The sequence below is a fragment of the Neolamprologus brichardi genome, chromosome 20 (genome assembly GCF_056152115.1).
Source record: "Neolamprologus brichardi isolate AB-2024 chromosome 20, ASM5615211v1, whole genome shotgun sequence".
NCBI classification, from domain to species: domain Eukaryota; kingdom Metazoa; phylum Chordata; class Actinopteri; order Cichliformes; family Cichlidae; genus Neolamprologus; species Neolamprologus brichardi.
The window spans coordinates 21,391,010-21,417,500 of record NC_142123.1 but is presented as its reverse complement, the minus strand read 5'-3'; the positions used below and the strand labels follow the sequence as shown (position 1 = coordinate 21,417,500).

At 41.5% G+C, this 26,491-nt stretch overlaps 2 protein-coding genes across 5 annotated transcripts in view; both read left to right on the top strand.

Annotated features, from left to right (window-relative positions):
* Positions 1-12,141, top strand: part of LOC102797073 (uncharacterized) — a 47,216-nt gene extending 35,075 nt beyond the window's left edge. For 2 of the 3 annotated variants that reach the window (XM_006796343.3, XM_006796344.3), the window contains exons 2-9: positions 3,023-3,224; positions 4,627-4,681; positions 4,844-4,934; positions 5,058-5,464; positions 5,812-5,964; positions 6,563-6,724; positions 8,027-8,167; positions 11,242-12,141. In XM_006796343.3, the coding sequence (XP_006796406.2) occupies positions 3,097-3,224; positions 4,627-4,681; positions 4,844-4,934; positions 5,058-5,464; positions 5,812-5,964; positions 6,563-6,724; positions 8,027-8,167; positions 11,242-11,745 (1,641 nt within the window). In that variant the 5' untranslated portion in view covers positions 3,023-3,096 and the 3' untranslated portion in view covers positions 11,746-12,141. The remainder of the gene's footprint in view (positions 1-3,022; positions 3,225-4,626; positions 4,682-4,843; positions 4,935-5,057; positions 5,465-5,811; positions 5,965-6,562; positions 6,725-8,026; positions 8,168-11,241) is intronic. The other variant, XM_006796345.3, reaches the window with a different exon arrangement.
* A 3,703-nt stretch (positions 12,142-15,844) lies between these two features.
* The window catches only part of slc2a4rg (SLC2A4 regulator), a 34,307-nt gene continuing 23,660 nt past the window's right edge, over positions 15,845-26,491 (top strand). Inside the window, exons 1-2 of one of the 2 annotated variants that reach the window (XM_006796341.2) lie at positions 15,845-16,351; positions 18,017-18,252. In XM_006796341.2, coding sequence (XP_006796404.2) covers positions 16,082-16,351; positions 18,017-18,252 — 506 coding nt within the window. In that variant the 5' untranslated portion in view covers positions 15,845-16,081. The remainder of the gene's footprint in view (positions 16,352-18,016; positions 18,253-26,491) is intronic. The other variant, XM_006796342.3, reaches the window with a different exon arrangement.

The window sequence follows — 26,491 nt, the reverse complement described above, 5'->3', positions numbered from 1 at the left end:
CTTGCTGCTCTCTCAGTTCTGCTGCTTGCATCCGCACCTCAGTGTGTCTTTGTAACAATCCCTTTGACCTCTTTACTCATTATCATCAGTACCATTACCATCAGTATTAGCTACTGCATCTTTCATCATCGTTGCTGACATCTATATTATAATCACCAGCAGCGGGCCTCAATAGGGCTATCACCACCATTGTCATCTTTCTCAATATGCTGTTATTATCACTGTCATCATTTTACACGTAATCTTCTGAAATGAAGACAGATGCTGGAATAAACATTCTTGCACCCTAACTGTGTGTCACTGTTGAGCATGCTGCAGGGGCGTTGTGCGTCGTGCAGGAACTGCCTCTCCTCTTCCTTCTGAGGCTTGTTCACCACTTGTGAGCTCCGCGTACTGTTAAATATGCTGCTAGACATGTGCTCCCGTCTTGCATTGTGTTCGCTGGCAGTTCAGAAACACACCCGTCGTATGTGTTTCTCCTCTGAATATTTCAGAAGGGGGCTGACAAAATGCAGGCAGAAACAGACCGCTGATGACCTCCTTCTCATCGACTCCTTTTTCTCCCTCTCTGCGCCCCCCTCCATACTCCCGCGTAGATCGCACATTCTCTAAGGCTTCCACGGCATCTCTCTGCTGTCCTCATCCTCCTAGTCTCATCACTCTCTTTTCTCTCTTCCCTCCCCCACTGTTTATTGCACCCTTCCCTCCTCGTTCCTCCTTCGCGTTTGAAGTGCTTTCCCAGTCTTCCCCCCATTTTCTTGCATATCTTCCACCATTCTCCCCTTTCATCTCCACTCATTTGCTCCTGTGTCTGACCACCTCTCTCTTACCGTTTGCCTTCATTCATTTTCTGCCTCATCCCCCCACCCCCCTTCTCTCCACTGTGATGTACTCTGCCTGCCTGTCTGTCTATTCCATAAAGGGCTGTCTGAGGCCTCTGCTCTGCTAATTCATTCGCTGTGCATCGCCTCACATATCTGCAGGGTTATGCAGACAGACAGATAGAGAAAGAGAGAGAGGAAAGGAGATCTAGAGAGAGAGAGAGACAGATGAAAAAAAAAGAGGACATGGAAAAGATGTAGTTTTATCTCCAAGAAACAGAAAGCCAGAGCCAGATCCTGTGGTGGTATGTTCCAGAATCACTCTCTCACACACATTATGTACAGCTGTATACAGCCTGCCATGACCTCTTTCTGTGCACTGTACGCTTTGTCACTTGGATGCAATCCTTAACCGCATGGATGCCATTGTCTGTGTTTCTAGAAGAATGCAAAGCATATAGTGTGTTCGTGTGCGCTTCTGTGCCTTATTCCTAATAACTTGTGCTGATAAGTTAGTAATTCCGAGTATATTTGGACTATATTCAGTTCAAGTTTTAGAGACAGATGAAGCAGCTTTTTGCAAAATTAAGCTTAGATGTTCACTTACTCAAGATATGAGTAGACATTAGTTCGTGTTAAATATTAACACTGATAACTCAACACTGCAGACTAACTAGATAACCATAGCTGACTTCTAGGGTTAGCTTGGCACAATGTGGCCCGTTAAAGCTGAAAGAAGTAAATTAGCACAAGGTATAAATACTCTGTTCAAGTGAAGACACAATATACTTAAAAATAAAGCCCAATCGATATATGCGAGTTTTGAAACTATGTGTGTATGTAGTATAGAAATAATCTTACTTTGGTCCATCTAGTGTTAGCACTAAATATCAGTAAAAAGCATCTAGCATTTTTCATTAAGTAAGACATTCGTCAAAAGTGTGAGTCTCTTTTTAAAAGCTAGGCTGTCCTGTAGTAACTGAAATGTAAGGTTCGTTTATATTAAAAAAAACTTAACCGGGCAAAACACTAAAATATTCTGCTTGGAATAAAACCAGTACTGCAGCTTAGTGCACTAAAAGCTAAAGATCATTAGCGTAATTAAATAGTTAGCGTATCAGTGTCCTTAATAGAGCATACAGAAAGTAGGTTATATCAGCTTGCTGTAATTTCACTGATCATTTTCCTCGATTGTCACTTTGGCTGAACCTAAATATACAGCATTAGGAAACAGACAGGGTAAAAGCACTGAAATATCTGACTCATCTCACCGTGATGTTTGTTTCTCCCCGACACCTCACTCTGTACTGTTCGGTAAAGTTTATGAATGCAGTCCATCTATAAAAATATATTCACAGAAATGCAATTGGAGGAAGAATGAACGTTTCTTTTACTACATACTGTACTCCTTACCACTTTCAAATAGAAGTACCATACTCCCACAAATGCACAGGTATAAAATAAATTCAGCCTAGTTTGTAAAATACTCAATTTATTATAAAAATTGGTCATTACTGCAACCTTGTTGATGTACTATACTTAATAATATGCTGATATTAATGCATTTTAACCTAATAGTAGGCAGCACATTTTGGAAAACTAATCTCATTTAAGGCTTATGTAAATCGAATTGAGTATGTTTGTGAAGGAAATTCTATAAAAAGACCTGAAGTGAAAATCCTACCTTGTATGTCGTACACTTCATTATTAAAACTGAAACATTTTGCTCGTCAGTGTTTGAGCCACTTGTGATATGAGAAAAAGAATTCTGCAGGCAAATGGAGTGTAGCAGCAGCGAGCCTGGTCCTTCTGTCAGTGAGGCCACACTCTTGGGAGCTCAGTTGGTTTTTCCTGTTAAACTAACTGCAAGAATCTCTCTGGCTAGTCAAATGAATGTTACGGTATCATTTGATCTTTTTTTAACAGCAAAAAGAAAGAATGTGATGAAACAGTTTTTGGCGTGCTCGTAGCCGCTGCTTTGTAGGGTGTTCTATTTTCTGTGCATTATTCGACTGAGTCAAAAATAGAAACTGATATGTCAGAATGAGACAGTGACAAAGAGCCAGAGGCAAACCAGGAGCACACACACAAACACACACGCACATTTTTTCACCTTGTTCTAGGCAGCATTTTGCTTTCTTATCTCTCGTGTCACTCATATGTTGTATAGCGTGCTTTATCCTTCTCCTCTATCTTTGCAGGTTTTCCTTAGCAGACGGTCTGAGCGGAACAGTTAAAGCTTGAGTAAGGAAGTGAGCAAAACGGAGTGGGTGTCATGGAAAGACAAGGAGGATCTCAAGACAACCTTACCTACCAAAACCTGCTTCTACTGGGAGCCATTGCAGCAGCGTCTGCTTTCGTGGTCACCATCCTGATCGTCCTTGTCTGCGTCGGCTGCCAAAGGTATGATTTGTGGTCACGTGACATTGAAATGTGGTATAAGTAGGCCGGGGAATAAAATGATGAACGGCCAGTTTTATGATCTTTGCAGCTTCTTGCTTTAGTGCCCTCCCAAATTAATCTCACTATCCCCTCTTTCTTTTATGTGTCTCCGCTTCTTCTGAACTCTTCTCCTCCTTCCTTTCTTTTCACTTCTACATCCTTCCTCTCCATCTCATTTATCCCCTGCTTTGAGCAGAGTGGCGCTAATGAATGTTAATGGCTGCGAGTGTCGGATCAGATGAAATGATGTTTACAGGACACTGACGAGACAGGCCAGAGTCAGAGCAGGATCACGTCATCCCTCTCCAGCAAACTACTCAGCAGGCAAAAGCAATGGGACACCCCACGGTTTACAAAGGATTAGACTCTGAGCCAGGCAGGAGCAATGGAACAGCCTATGACTTTTTTGCCGAGCCCTCAGAGACCAATCAGAGGCACTGCAGTTTTGTTGCTATGGTATACAAAGACAAGCATGTGGAGAGAATCTAGTTTGTTTTATGAAAACATAACTGCAGTAGTGTTAAATTGTAAAGAAGATGTAAGCTTCTGATTTTAAAGATGTAAGGTTCTTTTAAATTCCAAAGATTGCAGTGGATCTGACTTTATGCCTTTACGTCATTTTTACCTTAAACCCTTCTGCTGTGCCATGTTATTATGAAAAGCTCCAAGGGGAGCTCTCTTCTCATGGTTTCCTTGGGCAATGATGGCCATATGTTTGAACAAAAGATTTCCAGCTTACTAGAGGAGATAATATCTAGCTCCAGTGACATGGATCTGCCACAACTTCCCGTGGCACCTTTTATATTCAGATTTATTTTAAGCGACTTGCATAATAAGAAGGTGCAGTGTATGGTTTCTGCACCTGTTTGCAGCGCTCTGTTTTGCAGCACAGCAGTAAGAGCTCAGATCTCAGAGATGGGGGTAGAACTGTTGTCACATTTGCACCTGCACCTAGGAGCTCTTGTCTTCTCGTCACACTCTCAGCCATATCAACTGTTTCCTATAGATACAGCCTCCAGGGATCCACAGTGCACTCCATACATTTGCTTCACGAGGTTAACGCTAGAGGAAAGTGACGTGAAATTGCAAAGAGAATCGGCACAAAGCAAACAACATATTAATAATTGTGAGCTTGCTTGCTCTTATCTTGAAAAACAAATTGCAGTGAAGGTCATTCTCCACTTTGGCAAAAAAGCCTGAGTCACGCTCGTTCAATGTTTTACTGGGCTCTTGTTATCAACCGAGGACTTTTATGCCCTAACCAGAGTTGGATGCTGATAGTATCTATCTGCTCTGAGTGTGTGTATATTCTCTTTCTGTCCGCTGGCTTCTGTTGACCTTCTTCACTTTGATTTTGTGTCAGGAAAAGCAAAAGCAAGCACCCTCCGGCTGGGGAGAAAGGGACATCTGTAAATATGGTGAGACATCTTTTCATTATTCTATCTTTTCCTCCCTTCTTCGTTTCCTCTCTCCATTTCTCTATCTGCCACTGCTCTTTTTCTTCTAAGCTAAGTACAGATGCACATGCATACGTTTGCATGTTTTACGTCTGTATTAACAAGTCAGTGTGTGCACGACAGCAGGGTACCCTTCGCCACCCAAAACTCAACTCCATGAGTAAATCTGACACCAGGCTCCATGAGATCAATCGCTTTCCCTGCAATGGAAACTGTAAGTGGTGGCTAACAGCTCTTAAGTGACAATAAATGATATACTACAATAAGCCGTTACACTGTTTCAGCCCTGACACAACCATCTCCTTCCGCTTCTCCCTCATCTTTCTCTTTTGCGCAGCTGTTAGTAAGAGCCGTCCAGCTAGTATGGACCTCCTGCTTCTCCACAGTCGCCGCTCCCAGACGGATCTGAGGCCCTCCCACGGCCGACAGCTCCCCCAGATCCCCACCAGTCCACAGAGATCTGGCCAGGGGGGAGAAGGGGAAACGGGAGGGGAAGGGGGAGGCGGTGGAGGAGGAGGAGGCGAAGCAAGAGATCACACCTACACTGAGGTGGGCCTACGCAATAACCCCACCCCTACCCACTACCTGGATGATGGCCTATATGAAAGCGTAGGTGTCCGGGAAGGCCCAAAAGTACCCTCTGGCCCACCAACCACATCAGCCAACGCTCCAGGTATAGCCAGGGCTCCTCAAAGTCCCTCTACTCATGCCAGCGGAGCTCGGACTGGAAACGGGCACGGAAACGTACGTACATGCATTTTAAATAGCTGCAACTTGCTCACGAGCAATCATGCATTCATTTACATTTCTCCGAAAAACATCTAGGGAGGTACATGCACTAAACAGTTTAACAGCAGCTATTAGTCACGTGAAATAAAATGTGCCGCACAAGAATCAATATTACAACTAAAATCGCTGTTTGTTTGCATATAGATGGCTTGCATCATTGCCTTGTTCATGCAACATTAGCTTAGGGTGCTTTGCATGTAATTTTTGTGTGTCTGTGTGTGTTTTTGGATGGTTGACGCTAATAATTTTAGGCAATGCTTACATGTTTTCTCTGTTCCCATTTTATTTATTTTTACTCCCAGGGTGGCAGAGGGAATGACACTATTAATGGACCAATGACGGGACGAGGTAATGGAGCAAGTGGGGTCAGTAGGTCACCTCTCTCTTCTGTGAATTCCCTGGCTGTTCAAGATCCATCTTTAGCCGAGTATGCATCTATACGAAAGTTTAGAAAGGTAATTACATTGATTTGTTTTCATCAGTGTTTTAAGCTGGTATCTTTTAAAATTAAAGAGGTGGCGTTTACCTCATTAAAGCTATGAGTAGGGAACTATTCTAAGTCAGTTTAGGATAAGGAGTAAATCTTTAATCATTTACCTGCATTCACTTTAAAACTTCCAGCAAGCCCAACCTGAGGTAATAAAAGGACACAGATTCAGCTGTACATTCATGTATCTTGTTACCTACTGTGACTAATGGAAACTTTTTTTTTTATGTATTTACGGTGGGTACTAGGTGATAGGTGATGTTTTTGTCATGTCACACGATGTTGTCTCTACAGAAGTATGTGTTTGCGTGACACTAATCAGTCAGGAAAAAGGGTAGCAGATTGTTAGTGATATGATCAGTGGTGGTTAAAGTATCGCACTGTAGTAATGTTAAGTAGTGGAGGTTGTGCAAGTAAGAAAACACACTGACTAAAAATTGGTATAATTCATTGAGTAAAGAAGTTTGCTTTCAATCTTTTACACTGCTTTTTAAAATCGTCTATTATATTAAACCCTTGTATTAAAACTGCATATAACGTTTTCAATGATGATTCAAAACCTCAAGGTTGACAAGATAAACAGGAAGGAAAACAACGGCGCCGACAGCCAGTCAGACAGCCAATCGAGCGTGAGCGATTCACCCTCTGCTGGTCCTCCTCCACTACATCGCAGTCAAGAGTTTCCACGGAAACAACTGGAGCCATTTCACCTTCACTCCTTCCCAAAGGTAGAGAAATTATTGAATCAGAATGTTCTATGCGACCCATCATAACGCCCAACTATCCACCCACTTCTCCAAACTGTAAGGCTGTCTGATTACCACCAGGGGGCACTGTCCACAAACAAACAGCTTTCTAAAATCCGATTGAAGATTAGTATTCTTGGATTGCTAAAAAAAATTTGAAACAACAGCAGAAGTGATCACATTCACCACATCACTGACCTCAATAAGTTCTGTTTTTATTGTTTTGTATCCTATCTTAATTGTATTTGTTTTATCAAAATTGTTGCATGTGCCAGTTGGGATGTATTCATAAACACCTATGAGCATGGGGATGGCTATTACTGTGTTTTTAAGGAGATTTATTTAAGGTTGTTTAAAAAATACATGTGCATGTGTGACTCTTTCCCTCCTTTGCACTTTGCTGTGCAGCGCAGTAATATTGAGTAAAGGGTGGAAAGATAGATTATGCAAGAGTTTGGCGGGCTGCCCAGCTTTGTGTGTATGTGTGTGTATATATATATGTCCTGTTGAATCTATCAGCAAGTCTCTCTAGAAACGGCTAACAGGTAGCCAGCAGCCAGAGTGGGAATAAATATTGTTCACATATTGAAGCCATTTACTCTGCCCAGGCCTCTATTACTCACTCTGACTGAGGAACAGGAGGAACGTATAAAAGTTTAATCATCCTTGATCACAGGTGTACACACCACTACATGATTTCTAATTGGTTTTTCATCACCAGTAGTTACTGCGTCCATTTTAGTGTTAGTCTCCCACGCGTCTTTTGTTTCTTAGCATAGAAACAAATAGAATGGAATTGTTCACATAATTTGATCGAATCTATGCAACTGTGAATTCAGTTGTAGGAATTGAAGTTTAAGAAGGTCCTGTAATTTTGTAAAACACAGATTTTTCTTAGCTGTTTTCCCTAAACTCTTGCTAAAATTGCCTCTACCGGCAGAGTTAAATGGAGGTTGTGTTTTCGGAGGCATTGTCTGTGTGTCAGTGGTTCTGCCTGTCTGTCAGCAGGATGTCTTTGACTGAAGGGATTTGCATAAAAGCTTGTGGAAGAGTTGGCCATACAACAAGGAGAAACTGATTAACTCACTCCAGATAGAATCCATTGCTTGGCACTAGTTCACACCTCTAAAGCATTTTTCAAAAATAACTATACAGCTTATTTTGAAATAGAATTGTTTTTCAAAAGCCTGTTATTTGTTACATGTTGTGAGATGTACTTTTTGCAGCGCTTACAGATTGTAAATGCAATATTTGCCTCAGCTCTTACTTTGATTTTCCTAACAGGAAGCAGTGTTCATGGGCAATGGGGAACAGTACATCTGGAAGCCTCCAGAGGACAACGACATCATCACCTTGCACCCACCTCCACATCACCCACCTGGGGAGAATGAACAGGGACACCCATCGCCTCCAACTGCAAAGGAGGTAGTATGTGTGTCTGTGTATGTGGTGGGAGCTGAGGGAGGGACTACTAAAAAGTAGCAAGAAGATGGATAGATAGACAGGTTTCTGATTACTGCTGTGTTTACCGAAGGGGGCGCCCATCTGATATGGCATGCCGTCATAGTACTGCTGCCCTGTGACCTGCCTGTCATACAAGGTTTCTGCTTACAGGCAAAGGTTACGTGACATGGATCCAACACCCTGCTTGCGTGAACCCTGACCCTAATCTCCAGCCCCTCCCCCCACTCATCTATCTGACTTGAAAGTATGAGCAGACAGATCAGACATGAGTATTGCTTGCCCTGAAATAATTAATTATCTCTTCACATTCATAGAGATGCTTGTTATATGCTCGGGTTTTTTTCGCTTCATCAATCCAAGACCATGACCTCGACTGGGATGTATATATATGTCAGCATATGTCTGGTGGGGGAAGGAGGAAACCTGCACTTTGCCAGTCATGTCAGATACTCCACCGCATGCGTTTCTGTGCAGAGCAACGCCACCCCCACTTTTCCACTCTCGGTCCCCTGTCTCATCTTTTCTCTCTGCTGGATACAGAATGAAGTGCTGAGAGAATTGCAAGTTGCGTAGGAAATTCTGTTATGCCCGAGGGGCTGGGGGAATCAGTCCAGCTAGATGGACAGGCATCCCCGAAATAGACCCCTGTCTATAATTAGTCTGTGTTTAACACAACTTCTCTTTTTCCATTCCATTCACCAATCTTTTCTATCATCTTCAACAGGCCAGGGATAGTTTCTGTGCAGTAATAGTTTCTTAATTTTGACAACAAAATAAAACTTTCTTGCATTAAGGATGAGGAAAAAAGGGTGAACCAAAAAAAAAGTATGGTTGTATCCATATTGTTTATCTGTAGGCATGTTCAGAACAGTAGAGCAGCAGTCCTGACAAGTTTAAAGCTACTGCTAAGTTTCTTGTCTACGCCTGTGTTGAGCCACACAATGCTGTTGAATGCTGTATGTGGAGACGAAGAGGTTACGTCTCCACCGTTTGGCTTCACTTTACCTCCTCTTTTTGCAATTCAGACTGATACACACAGCAGCTGGCCTTGAATGCATCCTGCTATCTCTTTTTCTTTTCTTTTTTTTTGTCTTTTACAGACTTACTCTCTTTTTAGCGGCTGTTTTTCTGTTTTCAGTTGCCCTAACATGCCCATATACTTTGTATCCTCTAGAGTTTGTCAGTTACAGTCGTTGAAAGGTGTTGGATTTCCACTCCCGACTAAATCTTTTCCTCTTTTCTGGCGCTCTCTTCTTCTGCTCCACTCCATTTGTGGCTATTAGGAGGCGCTGCCTTCCCCAACCAATCACATTGCATGAAACATGTCTTACCAGATGAATATCAACTGCTAGAAGACTGTTTGGAAACTTGCGCCATATCTGCTATTCATAAAGTTGATCACACACAGATGCATCATGCATATGGCTGTTTCCACTGCAAATCAGCAAATGCAGAAAATAAATTTGTGACTTAGCGAAGCCTCGGTCTAAGCAGAGTGTTCAAGCAATGCCAGAAACATAACAAAAAGGAGTACTGGGTGAGGAAGGAGAAAAGAAAACATACAATGTGCAGGCTTCCTCAACAGCTGCAGATACGAAGCCCAGTTTTGAAATCCCCATCATCTTGTGACTTCCTTCCTCTGCAGCAGAGCTGCAAATTCTGTGTGCACATGTGTGCATACGCTTGCACATACACACACACAGGCACACACACACACACCACATTGGCTGCACACACTTACACCATACGCTAGGGTCTTTGTTTATCCAAAAAGGTCACAAAAGAGATTTGTGGGGGGAGGGAGTGTGCATCGCTTGAAATCTCTCAGAGATAGAACCAACAAACAGAGGAGAGAGAGAAAGATTTACAGACATTGAAAGTGATTTGCACTTAAAGTGTATTTCAAAGGGACGGTAAATATGTAAGACATATAAAGGCAAGGTGAGCACACGCACAAAGAGCACTGTCTGTGTGTTCTCAGGTTTCAGTTGTTTGGGAGTGCACAAAAACAAGACTAATCTTGCTCCGCGTGTGAGCGTGTACGTGTCTTTGTGTGTGTGTTTGTGTGTGTTTGTGTGTGGGGGTGGACACAAGAGTTTGCATAGCCAGTGTTTCTCAGGGCCAGTAGATCAGAGCTGCTGGCCTGGGTGTGAACACGGAAGGTAAACAAGACCATGTCCCACAATCCTCTGCTCTTATGCTTCTATTGTGGGGAATTCTGATAAACCAGTGTCGTGACCTCTGGTATTTCTGTGTCAAAATTGCATAAGACTTCACACATGGCCTTAAGTGGCAAATTCTAGATGTCCGATTTTCTCATTCGGACATCTGCATATGCAGTATGAGCTCACTCATACTGCATATGCAGTCATGCTGCACGCACATGCAGAGCACGAAAAAAAAATGCACATAAGCAAATAAGACGAGAACAAAGTCCATTAATGAGCACAAAGCTTTTTTATTTTTTTACATTTTTTTTTGCAAGTTGGCTGTGATCCAGCTCTTTCACACTATACTTCTGTTGCCAAAGCAGTCGTGGTGAAACTTTAACAGGTTCATCCACTGCACAGTTAATGCTGCCTCTCGGCCTAGAACTTAACGGACTGATAACATAGTTTGCTCTTTCTTATCCTGCCCTGTTAAAAAAAAAAAAGATAGGTCAGGTCACAGTGCAGAGCTCTGTCAACACATACACAAACTGTTGCATACGTACACAGTCCAGGCTCAGACAATTATTATTTGTCTGAGCCTGGAGTATATATGTAACGACTTATTCACAAATTATACCTTTATATCTGGAGTACATACAGAAGTGGACAAAAACGGGTAATTACAAAAATATTGGAGCTACATATAGATAACTCAGAAACTGGGAAAGAGGTGACTATTTAAATGCCAGTGCAAGTGTGGTTACAGACTTTCACCAATACATAGCTTCTATTTAAGGAGCTGTTATCAGTGGACTACAGGATAGAGTTGTAGCTCAGCGTTATTAACTAACAACATCTTCCTTCTCCTACTGTGTGTGTTCTCAGATTGCAGACACCTACTCTATCGTATGTAAAACCCAGAAAAAGAAACCTCCTATGGAACACAATGGAGCCAAGACCCTCCCACGATCCTTTGGTGGAGATAGAGGAAACATGGGTTCTCGGGGCCGAGGTAGGGGAGTCCAGAGCCAAGCACGTTCGCAGGAGGAACCCTGCTACGAGCCTGTAGGAGACAGGTCCTGGTCTTCCCCAGTGGCTGAGTCAGACCCTGCATACGCGAGTATCGACCCACACCGGAAACGTGAGCAAGGGGGAACCAATAACAGCACAGCTGGGGGTAGTGCCACTCTGAAGAGAAAGAAGCAGCAGCAGCAGCAGGCAACACCAGCAGCACCTCAGGCCTCAGGACCAAGCACCCTTCCTACTAGAGGCCTGCCTGGTGGGGAAAACTTCTATGAGACCATCAGTGATGTGAAACAAGGGGGCAACAGCACTACCACCATCTTTACTTTCAATGATGGCATGGAGATGTATGTCACAGGCCTGTAGCTGACTGACAGGCAAAAGGGCCCAGAACCCACTGGTATAGAGTCTGGAGATTTTCCTGTTTACAGAACAACAGGTTGCTGTACATAGACACAAGGCCCTCTATAGTAAAACAACACGAGGATCCATTTTGTGTTGAAATCAGGTACAAACAGGGTCTTTATCCAGGTTCAGACTTCCTTTGATTGGTCTGTACTTAAGAACCAGCCTAAGCCTAGTCCAGCCCAAATATGGACTAAAATCATTTGAAAAAACAAACAAACAAATAAAACTGGGATAGAGATCTTCTATCTGCTGTGTCACTCACCATACTCACCTGTTTGTGCAACATTTTCCATAATATCTTTATTTTTATATGAAAACTCTTTAAAGCGTATGTGGTGTAACTCACAACCTCAGAAGAACACACACACATACATACATATATATATATATATATATATATATATATATATATATATATATATATATATATATATATATATATATTATACTCTGTCCTGAGTATAATAAAATATAATATAAAGAAATGTGCATGCATTGTGCAACTAAAAACAGATAAAAATAGTAGTAGCAGTGAAACTGGCTATATTGTACAAGGAATGTGAGGCACACTGTAACGTATTGTCCACAGTATACACACACAAACACACAAAGACACATGTACACGCCTCCTCTTAAGCACATGGATGTCACAGAGATTTGCGGTGCTATCTCTCCCTAAAATAAACACTCGAAACAGGTTTTCATTGTGCGCCGACCTGTTGCCTGGAAGACGCGATTGAGGTGTTGTGTTCAAATACTGGCTTATGATTTGTAGACCTGTTTAAATGTGAAGGATGTTGTCCTCAGAAATGATCCAACCCAAGCTTTTTAGCAGTTTTTAGTAACAGCCCACTTAATAATCACGACGCATATGTTTGGCTCGATAGTGTAACCTCCACTTGAATGAAGAGATTTGCTAAAAATCCACCTAAATTTGACATCTGTAGCTAGAGGCATGTTGACACACCCCAACACACACACCCACACATGCACACATATTTGGCAGTGATGCGGGGAAAAGTGATCAGGTCAGGGGTATTGAATGGCTTGTGCAAGAATCTCCCAAGAGTGATATGGATGATAGATTTCACAATGCAAGACTTTTACAGTATTATTGTGAATACAGAGAGAAAAATATTTTCAAAAAAAAGAGGAAGTGAAAGAGTGTCCAAAATAATACAGGATGCTTCATCATGCGCAGTTAATGTCATATCTTTTGGGCAACTGTAAACATCTGATTTTATGACCATTGTAATTTAGCGCTGGACAGCTGCAGGACTGCTGGGCTTATTTGTGCATTATTGTGCCGTAAAGAGCACAGCTCTGATTCGTTTTCTGGACTTAAGTTAAACCCAGAGCTCCCGGTAGCTTACCAGATTTAAGTCTTGTGGTTGAAATAGCAACAGAAGTCTTGGACTCCAAGGAAAATAAAGAGCTGGGCATAAAAATGACCAGCGAGTGTCTTTTGGAAGGTTGCCCCTCTCCCCACCCATGTCTCCAGCCTCTGTCCTGAGTTTGCTTCCATTAAAAACAATGTCTTTCCCATGTAGCTGTGGGGAAACATTGAAGAAAAAAAAAGGAACAGAGGGGGAAAAACAAAATATTTGAGGCTTAATAAATGGGCATAAAGATATGAAGTGAAGAGGGATACAAACATGCTCGCTGGCTGAGAGTAAAAAGATGTATTTGATCTCACTGTGAGACCAAATGCAGAGAGAAGACAGGTTTAGTAAGGTTAGTAAATTAAATTAATAATGTCAGAAAGTATGTAAAAACAAATGCACTCTGTATTTTAAAGCACTGTTTATTTTTTCTTACCTACTGACAATTCTATTGGTTGAATAGCTCATACCACTGCCATAAAAACAGTATGTTTATGTTGTTGGTGCAATATTTCCTGCTTGGTCAAAAAAAAAAAAAAGTGCATGCTTTAATATATCGAAATGAAAAATATTGTGGTACTTAACTGATCTTGTTTGTTAATCTTTTCTGTTGTACTTTTGTTTTTCTTTTTTGCCATGTGACTCAAAGCAGTTTTTCCAAAGCAACAACTTGGAGGAGCAAAGCAGAGCAAGAGAGCTAACAGGGAGGAGCCGCTGGGAGTTTAGGGTAGAGCTGTGTTTATTCTCTGCTCTGGGGGAGCAAGAAAGTGTCATGTTGAGGGGGTGGGGGGTGAGGGTGCACACACAGTATAAAGCTGGATGAGGCTCACTGCAAATGGACACAGACCCACAGGACACTCCTCCTCTTTCTCCTCTAGTGTGTGCACAGAGAGCAACATTCAACCATGTGCTTCTCCAGTTTAGGGGAGGAAGCACATTTTGCTTACATTTGGTCAGCTCTTGCATAATGCTCCCTTTTCCAGCTGTGTTCATTCTATAATACAGACCTCTTTTTCCTTAGCTTCACCTTCCTCCCTCGCTGTGCAGGTGAGGTGTTTGATGTGCTATTCTGAGGGACTGGGAGCGAAATGGAGGTTGAGGAAGGGGGCAGAGGCTGTGGGTCACGCCAACCCCAGTCTGATATCAACAATGCACCCTCGGCTCAACTATTGTCTAATGTGAGAAATGGCCAACAGCTGAGACGCTTAACAAGCTCCGCTGAAGCTTCCCTTAAACAATGCCTCCTGGAAGCCGTTATCGCACTTAATCCTTTTTCTTTGGCTGTCACCTAATGTGTCACATTTCCTTTATCCAGAGAGGGGAAAAAAAGCACTGATGGATATGTTTGGTTGTTATACACACATCGAGACAGATGTTCATTGCACAAATACAGTATGCTGATGTAAATGTGTAAAATACACTGTTGCTGTTCTGATGTTGTTGCAATGTAACATACAGTATACATTTGTTGAAAAAAAAAAAAAGAGATGGTTGTCACAGACACATTGTACTTTGTGGATGCAAAATCTTTCATGCTTTCCATGCAGATACAGACCCTGTTTCTTAATTGTCTTCTTATATAAATATGGGCCAATACTGCTGTGACAGCTGTAGCCAATGTTGTATGTTCCTAAAGCACAGGTTTTAGTTTCAAAATAATTCATATATTAAAATATAGTGTGACAGTGCAGATACTGTATGCAGAAGATTGTAATGTTTTATATTAACCTTCATAAAATATTAAAGTGAGTTTTTACTTTTCTAATAAAGTGGCACATCAGAAAGTATTTGTTTTGCCTGTAGTTTCATTGCTTTGTGACAGCTTTCAAACTACACCTGGTTCCTGCTCTGCAGCGGCCTCTCATTTGAAAGTGCAGCTTACAAGAAAATGCTTTTTTGTGTGAGAAATTAAGCAATACAGCAGGAACAGCTGGGAGGTGTACTGTATCATTCAATAACAGGAGCTATGCTAAATGAAGAAAGGTTGCTGAAATCTTTTTTTCCCCTTTCCGATCACACTCAAAAGGCATTTTATAAAAAGGAAGCAGACATATAAAAATAGAGGAATGAGTGAAATATGACCTGAAACCTCTCGTGCAATGCAGTGCAAGTCAAGCTTACGCAGATTTGAATTAATCACCATAAATCTGTACCTTGCTTCTGCAAATGACCTTATTTACTGCAGTGAGTTGCAGTGTTTCATGCTACTGTGTCCGGGCGGTGTTAGTTTTCCAAAATGCTAACTTTTGAATTAGCATACATTTCTCCAATAATGCAGGCCCTGTCACTTATAAGGAGAAAGCAGTGTATGCATTTTTTCTAAAATAACTCGCCTACAATGAGAAGTTCAGGTGTAATAGTTTGCAATTCGCTAAAGTGCCATTTGAATTGCAAAATTATAAATGCGCAGTTAGCCGCTGAGGCCTGCACGCTGTTTTTCCTGTACTCTCTCGACCTCGCCTCCCTAGCAGACCGGCTCAGCGTCGACAGACACCGGCCGGTAAACTGAGAACACGCCCCTCTCTCACTCTTCCACCCACAGTACTTGGCTTCGAAAAAAAATGTTATTGACAGAGTGAAACTAGCCAATCACCTGCAGCTTTGCGGTGGACGCGTGCCAGAATGTAATGTTTATATATGCAGAGCACCAATAGGAGTGGAGCAGAGGGGGCGTGGCAGCCGTTTGGAGGAAAGAGGCAAAACAATCTTTTATCCTCCTGACCGGGCGGCTTTTTGGGGCAGCGGCGGCGGCGGCAGTGGTGGAAAACTTTACATGTAGGCTAGGATATAAGTAAAGACACAGACAGTTCCCATCAACTTGCGACAGTCCTAATAAATGTATCTGACTCCAGCAATTTGCACTAAAATTTCTAGAAAGCTGGTTTTCTTTCTCCTGCTCGCCTTGTCTGAATATGGAGTCCAAATATATTGTGGAGAAGTCGTCGGTTGGGACAGGAGCTGGCGGTGCGGACTTTAACTGTCGGACCGGCCGCTCGGTGCTCCGCGACACCCGGGTCCCCTCGGTGGAAAAAACCGGTTCCATGTCGGCGTACACAAACGGGGCCGTGCCGTACAAAAACGTAATGGACGGCGGCTCGGCGGCGGAGATTAAAAGCGAGAGGACCCCTCTAAAAGGGAACGGGCTGTCTCTGGGTGGTCGGCTGTTGCACGACGTGGAAAAAGTAAGTGCAGTTGAGATGTTTTACGCGTGTGCGCACGACTCCATTAGCCGGTAAAGTCCCTTCATATACCCGAGTTACCGCTCAAGATAATATCGCCCACGTAATGTTAGCATATCTGCAAGCTGTGTGACTTTAAAGTTTTGAAATTTTACGCCATTTTCATGTGCTGTTATTACGTTTTAACGGTTGAGACTGTGAGGTTTATACGTCACTACTGTGTCGTTATTTTTAAATAACTTTTAAGCGCCCGTTATTTCAATCCAGCCCGTACCTATCATTATAAACTCCATCGTACTGTAACCGCTTTTAATGGCGGCTCACTCTTTGCAAAGTTTACAGAAAAGGGGGCAGGGACGTCAAACTACAAGCCCAACCCCCCTCCCCCATAACTTAAGGGTGAAGCTACAGTTTGGGCTTCCTGGCGACATGGGAAGGCCCGACTCTAACTACACATACGCCACGGACTTAACAGTAAAGTCACGTGATGTGTTGTTGTTGTTGTTGTTGTTTGCGTCGGCCTTGTACTTGAATTGTGTGTGCCGGCATTTAATTTGTGAGCCTTTATGCAGACAGCAAAAAAATCTCATAATAAATATGCCAGTTACTCACGATATTAAAACCACGACATCAAATTATCAAAATAATCTCCTCACAATGTAATACTGCTGGGAAATACTGGGTCCTGCCATTCATATGAATGCGGCTCTGACACTTGTTGCCGGCTTGAGCATTTTTGCAGACCAAGCACACCTTTAACAGCATGGGCTCTCCCCGGCTGCAGCAGCCTCTCTTTAGCAGGATAGTGCACCCTGCTACCAAATTCCCAAGATCGCAATCTGATTGTCCCAGCAGAACAAGCCAGAGCCACGGGAGCCCCACCCCACAACCCACAAAACCCAATGGATACTCTGCAAGCATCCCAGTGGCATACACAATCCCAGAGGTCCGGTGTCCGTGGCCATGCCCTTATTTCTGTCACCTCAGATTTAAAAAAGTTTTTAAATCTGAAAAAAGCATGTGAAAAGCAGTTCTGGACTGCCAAAGTATATTTGTAACATTTTATAAAGTTAGTGGTTAATCAGTTATATATAACACAATGAGGCATGTACATGTACACTGTACATGCTAGTTGTTTTCATATATTATCATGTAATATTCAATAGAGTTTCCATTTGCATCGCAGAATACACGACATTGGACCTGGCAGTTATGTGTATTTAGCAGATTTACACAGCCACTTTTCTAGATTTGTGTTGTTTTGTAATTTAGGTGGCAGGAACAGAAATGATAACCATATTCTAACCCAGGATTGCTTCTGTTGGTTGGTTCAGCAGTGTTCATGTCCAGTGCAGAGGACAATGACCTTGGGTTTATTAAGTGAGAAGAAGGAAAAATTAAAGAAGTTGCTATTTAAGGCAAACGGTTACACTAAAAAACACCATACCTTGGCTTGTACCTATATATATATATATATATATATATATATATATATATATATATATATATATATATATATATATATATATATAAAATCAGAGAAAAAACAGTAATCTTATGCTTAGTTAAATAAGAACTTAATGGTATTGCTAGACTTAATGTTTTTAATCGAGGCCTGATTGTAACAGAGATAAACTGACTGTAATTTTTTCTTGCTGCATTTTCTAGAATGGCCTGTTGGACCAAAAAGACACAGGATCCACGGGGATCCTGAAAAGGGCAAGCCCCACTCACTGCCTGGGTGTAAACGGGCAGTTGCCAGGTGGCTTTATGCATTTGGACATCAGAAACCCTGGGAAGCAGCCAGAGCCGACCAGCAACTTCAGAGTAGCGCAAGGGCAGATCCTACCACAGACAGAGAGATATTCCCTCTCATCATCCCACATCCCTGTCCCCAGAAACAGGTATGGAGAGGCTGATGTCATCTATAGTCATTGACACTTGGTCAATCTTTGGTTTTCTTTTCTCTAGTGTTCCTTGTTGCATGAAAGGGAACTTCAAGAAATATAGTTATCTGATGTGTTTCCTACTTTTATCTTTGCATTCATTCACAAGCTTGGGCATATGTGAATAGATTGTAGCTATAGATTTATGCAGCACATTGTAAACAATCAAACCAGATTTTGTGCTCTTACCTCTATTAAGCCCCCATCCCACTACTAATTTGGCACTGAATGTGTGGTGATAACAGTGTTGCAGGCAGTTTTCATGCACAGCTCTGGACTTCTGTTCCTTGCTAATGCTTCGACATCTGGCTAAAACTGTACAGTGGTTTGGGCATGAATGGTGTGGGGGCGTGCTGGTTAACTGACTGCATGTTTGGTATTTCATCCAGAATGGTTTCGAAACTCGTCTTAAAAGAGCCAAAGCTTTATGAGGGCCAGGATTGCTCAAGCGCTTGACCAAGTGAAGAGGAGACTGCATGAAATAGTCACAGTGCATTTCGCTGATAACTCCATTATCTAGGTTTCAGAAAGTTTTTTTTACTACTCACATGTCTAAATGTATTGATTGCACCTAAGCTCAATGCCATCTTTGTTGACCCTCTCTTGACGGGCTAGTGGATATATCAGCGTGATGTGTTCACTGTATGTCAGGCAGTAAAATGCACCTTTGCTGTGTGTGCGAGTGAGTGTATTTTATTAGATGTTTCATGTGCATTGCAGTTTGCTTTTCCTCCAGTTGTTTCACACTATTTTCACACAGAGACACATGAGTATTCCTGCCCAGAGCCTTCTGTGATTGGTCTTTGTTAAACATACATGCAGAACGTGCACCCTGGGACAAGCCTACTGCACTAAAGTGATTATGTAACAGTTAAAGCGGACTGGGAGAGGCTGTAGGTGGTGCCTAAGAGCATTTTCCTTCTTTTTATACAACTGCTGGGGTTACTGTCCGTGTCCAAAAACTGTTTGCCTGTCAGACTGCGCTTTCACACTGAAATACCTGTTAGCTGTATAAAAACTGAGCACCTTCTTGTTGAATATGTTTATATGCAAATGTCACAGTTCTTTAAGAGGTTCTGTATGATAATTTCTGAAAATGTAATAACATTCATCGGTACAAATAGTAAGAAGGCATCGTTTTTGTATGGGTCTGGGGGTTTGCACAGCGCACGTTTACTCTTTTCCGTCCTTCTCTCATCATCACATGAATTTCACGTGCTGCTGGTCATGTATGATGTGAGGGAGTGTCTCCTGGGAGCATGCAAGACTGAGCGTGCGTTAAAAACCAGGGTGATAGTGTTACACAAAGACAAAATGGCTCTTTTTTCTTTTCTTCTTCTTTTTTTTTTTTACTGATCTGTTCAGTTTAGAAACATTTATGTTTCTTTTCATCTCCACAAGGCACAAGAACACAGTCTGGGTTGACACTATGCAGTGGCTAAAAGAGGTTGCATAACATTATATAACTGCGCAGTAATATTAGCGAGGCCTCTTTGTTGCTCCATTGACCTTTCGGAGTAACTTCTAGTCTCTACTCTGCTCCAACTGGTTTTGCTGGTGATAGAATCTCGTTTTTCTCTCTCTCCATGAAATTGTTTACCTAGTCATTATTCATATTTGGATTTAAACTAGGTCTGTGATTGATTCATTAGTTGTTTGCTCTATAAAACATAAGAAAGTACTGAAACTTGAACTTCCAGCTCTCAAGATAATATTGGTAATATGAGATTATCAATATTTTATTGTTTGGTAGCTAATACATCTATCTCTACGTAAAATGAATTTTGTACTGTCTAGTAGGAGAGCTCATAATGATTGCTTAATTTTCTTGGCTCATCTCAGCTCTCTCTGTTACCCAGATGTGCATGCATGTGGTATTCATCACAAATTATAAGAGCACTTTAAAAGGGAACTCTTATTGCCACACAAACCCACTCACAGTAATTTGGTTTTGACAAATCTGGCTTTGACCTTCACAAAGTAACAGCACTGCGCTGCAGTGTAAGGTAGCTGTTTTTTCTGCTAGTGTTGGCCACAGTTGGAAAGTGGTAGTTGTCTATGTGGGTGTAACCCCCAGTGCATTTGTAGCACTCTTTGCCCTGCGTTAGATTATGTCAACAAAACCATTTATTTTCATTGGTTCTCCACCGACTTGGGTAATACCTTCAGTGTGGGACAGGATTAACTGTGTTTAAAAAGAACTCACTTTAAAGAAGTTTGCTCAGTCCTCTGTGTGTTTTATATTAACTGCTTTGTCAGTTGCATATTGTTTCTTCAATACAACTTGATACTTTTACACCTTGTCTTGTTATTTTGCAAATGCCGCAAAGTAGGTCACTATTCCTTAGACAAGCCTGGACAAGATCTTGCAGGAAGGAAGAGGAAGAATCAGCACATTTACTTGGGCACAAATGGTTATGGTCATCTAAACATAGTCAAACTGCAGCACATTTTTAAACATTCCCACCTGTCTTGTCAGCTGCGGTCTTAGTGTGTGTCTCTCCTTTAACTCTCTTTTTTATGTTCTCTCTGCGAAGTCTCCCTTTCACCCACATCCTAAGTAGACCACGTCAACCTGTCAGTAGTCATCAGTGTGAGATCTAGTACCCTGATAACAGAACAAAGACCAGTTTGAATGAACATTAAAAGAGCTCTAAGAAGTGAAGGGGGCGGGGCTGTTTTGTTGCGATGTGAAAAGCTTTTCTCTTATCTGTCCTTGGTCAGGTACACCGTTACCACAGTAGGGTAACATGAATGGAAAACATAGAATCAGCATAAACAAGACACCAGGAGGGAAAAACACAAGTCTGTTTTTAACATAATTACTGATCGGCCTCTGACTCAGTCTGTATAAGAATCACCAGCAGGTTTTAGGTCTGGCGAGCAGGCAGAATGTAGTTCATCACCTCTCAATCCCCCTTCATACACCTCATTACCAATACACTTCTCCCAAAGGAGACATTACTGGTGATTGTTGAGGGTCAGAGGAACATCTAACCCACCCCCACTGTAGTGTGGAGGTGTCTAACCCACATTCAGGGTGCTGACATTTCGTCCTGATTGAGGGAGATATAGTTGCATAGTTGCCTTGGAATTACACTTTAGGGTTTCCAGATTAGAGTTTAAAATTAATGTCAGTGTTAAAGTGAGGAAAGTGACAACCGTTATCAGTATTATTGCAGTGCTGTTAAAACACATAAAAAAACACACATTACACATGCAGCAACAGGACAACATGTAGTGTTGGTTACAAAGATAGCTTCAGTTTATATTGCTGGCAATGTGCTAACAAGTCAGACTGGCAAACTGTCATATTTCCCATTTTTGAGCGAGCTGAAAAGTAACTTTGATTCTTTTTAAATAGTGGGAAATACTTGTGAAGGGATTTCCTTCTTGTCTTTTGCAGACAGGGTGGCAATTTTTAATCACGTCTTTCTCAGCACTATGCTGAAAAACGAAATACGACCACACTTAAAAGTCAGTCCTACTATCAAAAAGCTAAAAAATATCTGCCCTGTCTTCTGTCAAACAAACTCGCTGTGCCGGTTCAGCTACATCTGTTGCTAAATTTGGTTAATGCTGAATAGTACTGTTGTTATTTTTCAAAATATGGCAATCAAACATGATTTCATTTATAATTAGGACTTTAAATGGTAATTGTGTGTTAAAAATGTTTGTTTTTTCATAAAATCAATGTCTGAAAAATCCCTTCTGAATTAGAAGGTACATTTTCATCCTTGCTTGTAGCCTCCTTTCTTCCCTCCAGAGTGCAAGAGGTTTAACCTCTTGCACTGACAGGCAGGGGTTAAAGGTCATCTTCAATGAATGGAGTCATGCAAGCGGGGAGGGTCAGATCAGGACGTAAGCAGGCATCTGGAATGTCTGCTAGGTCAGCCTCAGGATCTGGGTTATGAGCTACATAGGTGATTTATAACCCCAGAGGATTGTAGCAGACAGCTTATCATCTAACTATGCAGCTTTACTGTCTACTGACTTGGAGGGGCGCGGAGGAATGAGGATCTACTATCAAAGTACAAAGTTTTCAGGGTGCACCTTTGTGGCTGTCTCTGAATCACTCCTTCTTTAATACTAATAAAGGTCTCTGGAAGAAGCGCAGACTAATGGGGGGAATCTGCACCGTGTGTGTATGTGTACAGAGCTCTAATGAGACATTAATCATCTCCTGATATGCGGTGAAGAAGAGAGGCAAAATTTCATTTCAGTTTCATAAGTGAGGAGGAGCGTAGGAGGCATGCAGGAATGTTTTCTGCAAACAGGGCTCTGTTGTAAAAACACTGCTCTCTATATTATGTGTCGGATACATGTTCAGTTAAAAGGCCTGGATTGCTTTTTCGTGTTCGCTAGTGTATATGTCGGTTTTTATAGTGTACATCCGTCCTCGGGCAAGATGCCTTAAGGACAGGGAAAGAAATGCTTATCACGAGGGAAGGAAACTCTCATTGCGCAGCTCTGGCAAGGCTGCAGAAAAATGCTTTATCGCTTGCTCACACACACTAATAGATGCTTACATAACGCCTCCTGTTCTGCCTCAGCAGCGTTTAAAGATTCCAAAGTCAACTATCTCTCCTTCTCCTCAGTTAGTCTCTCTGTCCTTCTGCCCAATTCTTTATACCAACCACCAGCTGTGCAATCCCTTCCTACCCACGACAACTGCCACCTTTCTCTTTCCTGTCATCACATCCTTCCCTTAACTTTGCTTTATCTAAACAACTGTTATCATTCCCTCGATATCCTTCCCTCTTGAGTCATTAACGTTCTCTGTTGCAGTGTTGAGAAGGTTACTTTTGAAGTTTTACAGATTATTTATCATTCTGTTCATTTTTTTCAGAGATAAATCCCTTTTATGTTAGTGTTTATTCCCGCTTTATTAAGACATCTTAAATTTTTTGCCATACAAGCATAAGGTTTGTCGCAACTGTTATTGTTCCTATCAACTCATAGTCAGGTGCAGCCATACCTTCGATCATTTAGATCTCTGCATCGTAATGTCTATGTGGCCCACACTCCTTGCACATAGACTCCCACCAGTTCAAATCAACAGAGAGGAGTGTAAAGCAAAAACAAATCATCTGCAGGCTGGAGAGAGGTAGTTTCTGCTGGAAAAAACAAAAAACGCTTTACTCTGTACAGTGATGTCAGAGGCCTTTCCTTATTTTGGTTGGAATTTGAAGCTCTGAAAGACATTCTTGTCCCAAGACGTGGCCACCTGCCTTGACGTGGTCAGCTGGTTAGTCGCATGACAGACTCGGGTTGGTTCAAGTAATGCATTTTGACATGCGGGCGGAATCAGAAACAAAATACCAAAAAATGTATCATCATTGTGGAATAAATGGACACTGCATCAATGTAGAGACAGGTTCTTGAATGCTTTCTTGCACTGATGTTTGTCCCAGGCCTTTGCTCACCCGCGTGATTTGCAAAAGGGCCAATAGAAAATGCAACAAAAAAAGAATAACTTCTGTATTCTCACAGAAGCGTTGCATGGGACATAATGTATTTGGATGCAACCCAATATTTTTATTTGTAACTAATTTATTTACTTGTTTCCCCCCGTAATTGCACCAGATTACAATTACTGGTATGTGCCCATACTGCAGCACTGTTTGGTCTACATTTGCTGTTGGCTGTGAAAGAAAATGATAGAGTGCTTTTCTAAGTTGTTATTGGTGTCTAAATGTAAAAAAATAAAATAAAATATGATTTTAGCCCATTGTTTTGTTGTTATTAGGCAGCATCATGGGATTATAATGTATCCATCAGCTTATATGGACAATTGGATCCTTTTGTAATGTGCTGTAAATTGATAAAGTTTTTTTTATCATGTTGCTAGGTGGTTGCCAGGCAACCTGATGCCATAATATATCATAAATAATTGGAGATTTCCAAGAAAAGTTTGGTGTTATTATAGGTAAATAAAAATGAGGTTATAGGTGTGATTTCTAGGCAACATGATGATTACGTAATATCTGACATAGATAACAACCCCCAGGGATGTAAGATGCACTTGGTCTCGCAACTCCTGATGGCGTAGGAGGAATTAACAGATAAAGAATCAAACACAGATAGTCAGAGAGATCAAATAAAGTCAAACTCTCATTTGTTTTCTCTCTTTGTGCAGTTTGCTTTTGTAGATGTGAATACACAGTCGGATATGGACCAAAACAGTTTTACTAAAATTCTGAGGACAAGGTGGTCTCAGCCTGCTTTCAGACTCCAGAGAGGTTTGTTTATGATCCGACCTCAAGCTGACTCAGTATATGCTGCAAGTTTTTTGAGCTAGCAGAGCACTATTGATTGTGTATCATACAAAACCTGCACAATATTACCAGGTAAATACGAATGTTAAGAGTAAATTCTTCATGTTATCCACTTGTTCAGACCACAGCACCTTCCTCTCGTATTTACTTTGGTTGCTCCCTCCCCTCACATATCTGGCCAGTAAGCGTACCAAACATTCTCACATGGTTTGTAGTGCCACATTTTGGATCGCTTGCAGTTCGCTTGGAGTTTTCTCTCTGTGAAAAGAAGAGTTTACCAACTCCTGAGCTGATTCTCCCCCAGAGGAAATGATCTATAAGTGTGAAAACACCCTTAATAACGTAATTGGTAAATGGACTGGTTCTTATGTAGCAGTTTTCTACTCTACCTGAGCTACACTACCAAAGCTCTTTACACAACCTGCCTCATTTACCCATTCATACAAGCACTTTTTTCTGTGCTTTTTCCATTTAAGTGGTTTCTATCTAACGTTCACACACATTTATTCTCTGATGGATGCATCTGAGAGCAACTTGGAGCTAGTATCTTTCCCAAGGATATTTGACATGCAGACCAGGGATCAAACCACCAACCATAAGGTGTGGAAACGATGGCACACTCATCACTGGAATTTTCACATTGTTTTTGTTGGCATTGCAGTTGCAGATTTGCAGACTCAAAAGCCAAGGAGTGATTTTGGGTAGAAAATGTGTTTACTGGTGTGCAAGGTTAAAAGTTTTTTTGTTTTTTTTCCTCCAAAGCATATAGTCTGACAGTATTATACATTTAAATTGTAAAAATCCAATGGCAAAGCTAATTATGCCAATTTTACTGCTCCTTCCTGTGAAAGATAGATTGGCACAACACAGCAGGAAAATGAAAATGTTCTGAGTATGCTGCGTAATGCTTCGGTGCATTTGCAAATGGCATCCAAAACCAGCTCCAGGATGGCTGACAGCAAGCCACATTCATGGGTTTTCCTTTCCCTTGTTTCAAATCACAACACTTATAAATACACACACAACTCTATCGAAGTCATCTCGTTCTGCTGACAACAAGGAGTGAAATTCAGACAGTACTGCAAACTTAAAAGTTTGATGGACTCTTACTACGTACTTTGCCCTGTGCAGAGGGGGGTGTCTTATATTTGTTTAAATTACTGATAATGGTTTTTGGGTTTGGTGATGTCACTGCTGATAACAGTTTTTAGGAAATAAAAATAATTGTAAAAAAATCCATATGTTGGCTGATATTCTTTGTGGTACTTTTGTATTAGCACCCCCCTTTTTCCTTGGCAGGATGCTTATTTAACCTTTCTTTATCTGTTTAACTAAAATGGTGTGTCCTTGTGATGCTTTTTCTTGATAGCTTTTGGCCATTACTGAACTTAGAGCAGAAATTTCTACACATAATGTCAGAAAAATTTCCTCTTCTTTTTTCCTGTCTCTTCTTTGTTACACTGTGGCTATCTGCATCCCAGTTTGGTAGTATGCAGGACATGGGAAAAGCTTATTTCTGGCAGTGTCCTGAAAAACGTCAGGTGAACGTGATCTCACTTGTAGTAAACGACTTTGACAGCCTTTTTTGGTTTAGTCAAAAAATTCAGTTGTACTGGGCTACTGGCATTTCAGTCGTTTTTGTGTTGGCACAGACTTCTCAAACTGCCAGGAACTGCAATTCAATACATCAAAATGGGAAGAAAATACCTGGAAGCACTACATAGACTGTAAGTCTTCTCTTCAAAATAATTTTCAAAGATTAGGGCTTAGATAAGCAGATTATAAAAGCTACCACACCCAGACTCCAAAAAACCAGTGGGCCCAAATCCTCACAAGCTTCTAGAAACCCCCTACGCTTTGTGTGTATCCTTAAGTGTGTGTAGACATGTGCATCCTGAACAAAAGAACTACAGTACACG